The sequence below is a fragment of the Limulus polyphemus genome, unplaced genomic scaffold, assembly GCF_000517525.1.
Source record: "Limulus polyphemus unplaced genomic scaffold, Limulus_polyphemus-2.1.2 Scaffold390, whole genome shotgun sequence".
NCBI lineage: Eukaryota > Metazoa > Arthropoda > Merostomata > Xiphosura > Limulidae > Limulus > Limulus polyphemus.
Genome location: NW_013666000.1, coordinates 618,365 through 623,846, shown reverse-complemented (window position 1 = coordinate 623,846; position 5,482 = coordinate 618,365). Strand labels below are relative to the sequence as shown.

General features: G+C 30.7%; 1 protein-coding gene across 1 annotated transcript in view; it reads left to right on the top strand.

Annotated features, from left to right (window-relative positions):
* LOC106457912 (Y-box factor homolog) overlaps nt 1–5,482 on the top strand; it is a 32,370-nt gene that overhangs the window by 6,034 nt on the left and 20,854 nt on the right. Inside the window, exon 4 of the mRNA XM_013917358.2 lies at nt 2,512–2,601. Coding sequence (XP_013772812.1) covers nt 2,512–2,601 — 90 coding nt within the window. The remainder of the gene's footprint in view (nt 1–2,511; nt 2,602–5,482) is intronic.

The following is a 5,482-nucleotide window of genomic DNA, read 5'->3' as shown; positions in this document are numbered from 1 at the left end:
ATTTATTACATGAGCAATATCTTAGCAAATTGAAAAGATAAGAGGCTCTTATTTTTTATTCTAGCTTGTCAATATTGGTAATTTGGGTTTCTAATTCATTCAAAACTATAGACTTAGTCATTTGACTTCACAAACATCTAATTTGAACCAGTGCTGCATTCAACATACCATGTGACACACACAAAAATTGATGTTTAACTGTTTTTTCTTAACATTTACATTTAAATTAAGTAGTTGAGTAAGGTATAATACTAAAATTTGAATTGTAGTCTACAGTTTGATACCAAATTTTGATATAAATTCATGAAATAGTTGTTCAATAAAATTTTTAATGCAAGTCAACAAGCGAGATGACATGGCCTTTCACCCGTGACCTGTCTTGAAAGGGCTAATCAGTTGTATTTATGTATGTATTTTTGGCTCTAGATGCTGCCATGTTTCAGACACCTACATATATAATACTGACACCAACAGATGTTCAACTTCTTATTAATTTTTTTATCACACTTTAGTATCAGAAAAGATAAAATTCAATATTTCCTGTAAACAACTCGGTTACACACAAAAGGTTCAATGATTACACATACAACATACTGACATTTTCATATATTTTGCAAATATAAGGAAATATCTATTTATATTCCACACACAAATACACATACATGATCCTTATTCAAAAAATCAAAATATTTCATATCATTCACACAAAAAGACCTAAGTTGATACTATCTGTACAGTGAGAAAGCTGGAGGTATGAAAATGTGTAAAATATCATGTGATTTTTTTCTAAAGTGTCACTCTGAACTGTGCATTTTATGCTCATTTAACTTTGTTCATTGGGTATGGTTTCTTTCAGTAAAAATTGAATTTTATGAATTATAGAAAATAAGTGATAGTTACAAATATAGAATGCTTAATTGCAGTTTGGTTTCACAATTTTGTATTGTCATTTTGTCCTTTATTACTCCCACTCTCAGTTGTGGTAAAATTGGACACTCCCCCTTCTCTTGCTGTAATTTCCAAATACTTCAAATAATAATATACTTTTATTTCATAATTTTTGATTATCAAACATATTACAAATTTTTCTTGGTATCTTTTGCCATTGGATGAATGACCAGGTCAAAAAAAGTTAAAATCACTTCTGTTTACTTTGAACTAGAAATTCACATCCACTACAATCGAATATGTTAAATGGCTAACAATCACTTTAAAAATATCACAGAGAAAATGTTTTCATGTTATAGACACACTTAATATAAAGATTTGAGTGTGTATAGGTAAGTGAAAAAAACTTGTTTGTGCAGGTCATGAAAATACTGTAAAGTCATGGAATTTTGTAAACAAATATTTCAGTACTGGAAAAGCTGTGCTTTTTAGCAAATGGATCTGTAAAAGTCTTTGAAAGTCTAACCCCATTGCTCCCACATCCCCTGTTTTTATTGATGACAAATTGTACCATTGTTTTTATTTCAAATGTAGATACAATTAAATATATAATGTATTAAACTTTGATGCACCAGATTAACTTTATGGGTACATCTGACTTCTCAAACTGAAAATTAGGCAATCACATCATACTCTGACAACATTGATTCACTAAAACCAATGAAATTGCATTTGTATTGAAGTTACAAAATTCTATTTCAAAAAAACTATTTGTATTTTCCTTCTAGGGACCACAAGTCCTATGTTATTCTCAGAAAAATTTCAGAAATTCACAAACACTGATGTTTTCCTTTGTAGTACGCTGAAATCAACCCACAACCAAAATCTGTGATTTTATTTTCCGTGTGTGAAATTAAATAAAACGTTTTTATTGATTTCTTTTTTTAAGGTGTGAAATAATGATTACAAGTTTATTTTCTGTAACTTATTTAATTCAGCAGTACAGTTTTGTCCTCAAGTCATAATGCACCCATCTGGATGTCACATTGTCAAAGATAGAATGTAGTAAACTTTGATGCTCCAGATTAACATTAGGGGTTTAACAGACTTTTGCAATTTCAGTTTAAGAATATGAACTTCAAAATTAAGTTTCTGATGATTCATTACCAATTATTAAGTGTAGAATTATTTGCTGCATTTTTGATGTTGTGTATACATTTCTATTTGTTACTTCCTCTTTGTATTTTACCTATACTTTTGGTGTACATCACATTTTTTTTTGTCTTCTTTGAAGCAACTTCTAAGTTGTATAAAACTACCCCATTTATGATACAAGTACACATTAAATAGTGTAGTGCTGTTCTAGAAAAGCTGACAAAATATATATAATCTGACTTATTAATGATTGGGTACTATAGTTATTTGTTAATTCCTGTGCTAGAAAACTTCCTGTAGTTAATGTATAATAGTTCCTTTTTTACATCACTGTTAATCACTTTAGGTGACTTATATACGTGGTACTAATTGAATGAGTGCCTTTGTTATGAGAATTGTTTGATAAACAAAATTACTTTTAATCAAGTTGAGTGATTCTGATTTGTAGTTTTTACATTGGTCTCCTAGACAGCAATTGCAAAGAACAATCCCAGAAAGTTGGTACGAAGTGTGGGTGATGGAGAAACAGTGGAGTTTGATGTTGTTGTTGGGGAAAAGGTAGGTTACTTTGTTAATTATAATTTCATATTTTTACATAATTAAAGCTTATTCAGATTACTCCACATTATAATGTCAACATGCTTTGACTACGGGGCTAGGTGCATTCCACCTACTACATAATCACCAATGTAACCATGAGAGTAGTCATACTATAACTTTCATATCTTCACGAAATTTAGCAGATTATCAGTAAACGTTACAAAGCTTTCCTACACAAGATATCAGTTTTTTAAGTTAAGTATTAATTAAGTATTTTTTAATTAAAGATTTGCTCATGCATTTTTTTCTTTTGGAATGTTGACTATCCAACAATCAAAGTAATTTTGATTTTAAGATTAAAAATACTTTTCTTTATATGAAAATTGTCATGTTTCATTTGCTTAATCTCTATAACCTTCTAAATAACTATCAAACGTTTTTTTAGAAAAACTGTATTCGGTTATTTTCTCTACCTTAATTTTAACAGAGTTGGTTGATTTGACCGATCCTTTTATCCACCATAAAAAATTAGGAAATCTAAATTATCCATTTTTTATTTTAGAATAACTGCAAATTGTAATAGGAAACCACAAATGTTTATTTCAAATAGCTTAAATCTCATAACAGTATACATTTATTACAGTTTATTAATTTTTTGCTATATTGACCTATGAACTGTGTCTCGCTAATAATACCACCACACAAGTGTTAAATCATGCGGCGCATGAAACTGGCCTTTACAAAAAGTACAGATGTCTTGCTCTCCTTAGTATTAATACTAGCGTACCAGTATTTTGTAAAATACAGTGACATTTCGGTTACCATACGTTACGTATGCATATATATTACTAATTACAAATAAACTCTTAAATTTTGTATATTTTTCTTAAAACATAAAATGGTAATTAAACAATATATAGAAAACAATGACCTCTACTATTTACAATGTTTTGAAGTTTTGTATTTGTGCATTGTACTTGCCAAGCCTCATTGAATGTTGCACATGGACGATGTGAAAAGAATAAGTTTTTTATGTTTTTATATATATGCATTTTGAAATACAAAAAATTATAAATTACTATACTGATACCACAAAATTCCAAGTTCAATTTATCAAATTTCCTAACTAAGCTATATTTGAGGCTAAAAAATATTATTTCTGATCAGAATATTGCCTGGATCATCACTTTTCAAACTCTTAACAGTTATAATGGCTTACCTGCATAAATACTTTAGGAAGACTGACAGGATCACACATTTTGAAATTAGCACTCTTTATTGGTTATAAACATGTACTTAAGGGATGTGGGCATATGTAAACAAGTATTTTCAAAGAAAGAGGTGGGTGGAATCAGTGTGGTGGGTTTTGTAAATGTAATGATATCTCAGCAAATAAAAAAGTCAGGAGATGCTTATTTTATATTCTACCTTGTCAGTATTGGTAATTTGAGTTTCTAATTCCTTAAAAACTGTAGACTTTAATGATGCCCACAGTATGATCTGAGCAAAAGTAGAAGACAATGTATCATGTGACACACAAAAAAAAATCAATATTTAGCTTTTTTTTATATTTACTTTTGAACTAAGAAATTAAATAATGTATGATACTAAAAGTTGAATTACAAAATATGATTCCAACTTTATGGATATAAATTCATAAAATACTAGTTTAATAAAATTCTGAAGGTAAGTGTAAAATATGATGACATGTGCTCTGACCCCTACCAGTATGGAAAGGTTTAACTTGTAAATGTTATACCCTTTTTTGGACAGCAGCTTCTGAACAGTTGTCATACCTCCCATTTTTCTTTCATTATAGGTTTAATCTCAGAAGTTGTGGCTTCAGTAACCCTTATTTTTTTTTCTCATTAAGTTGGTTGTCCAAAAAATAACTTAAGTAATTTTCATACATGTGTTTTAGAAGACAAAAATATATCAGTCATTAGAAAAAAAAATACTATAATTTATCTGGCTTTCTAAGTGTGTTATAAATAGTTCAAAAAACAATTCTTAACTGCTAAGAGCACAAAATAAGCCTTATACACAACCATAGAATTCTGTTGATTAGGGCCTTAGAAGCAAAAATCAAAAGGAGGAGTTGTAAGATTTTTGCAGAGGAGAATCTGCTCTTTCTATTGGTTATAAAAATGTCCAGTAACAATGTACAAATTTGACAAATTTAGTGATATCTCAGCATATTGAGAAGATAGTAGGTTCAAATTTTATATTCTTGGTAATTATTGTGTATAATTTTTGTTTGTAAATTTTTGGATACTCCGAAGGTCGTATTTTTGAAGGTATGAAATCTAAATGGAAAAATTAAGAGTGCAGGTGCATCACATGACTGAGGGAAGTGAAGATTTTTGCTTCGTGGAGATCGTTGATCCTTTGGGGCATCGTGAGAATCATCTCATCAATTTTAGATTGTGGGATTTTTGCCCACTCTTGCTTCAAAACTTGGAGTAGATCGCTGTTCGAAGTTGGTTTTTTTGGTTGTTTCTTGACATGCTGGTCGAGTATAGCCCAGAGGTTTTCGATGGGGTTCGTGTCAGGAGATTGGTTTGGCCAGGGCAACTTCCAGATACCATTTTCTTCCTGCCACTTTTGGGTGTTTCTAGCAGTGTGAAACGGTGCTCCATCTTCCTGGAATAACGTTGTGTTCTTGTCCACGAAACCCGAGGAATAAAGTGGCAAGAGTCCTTCCTCCAATATTTCGTCGTATTTCGCAAAATTTATGTTGCCAATGCATTCCACTAAGCTCGATCTCCCACCAACCCAAATAGCTCCCCAAACCATCATGCTGAAACCACCATGTTCGCAGTTGGCTGCAATCTGTTGAGCCAAAACTCTTGGTGTAGGCATTCTCCAGACCCATATCCTTCCACTGTCCAAAAATTGA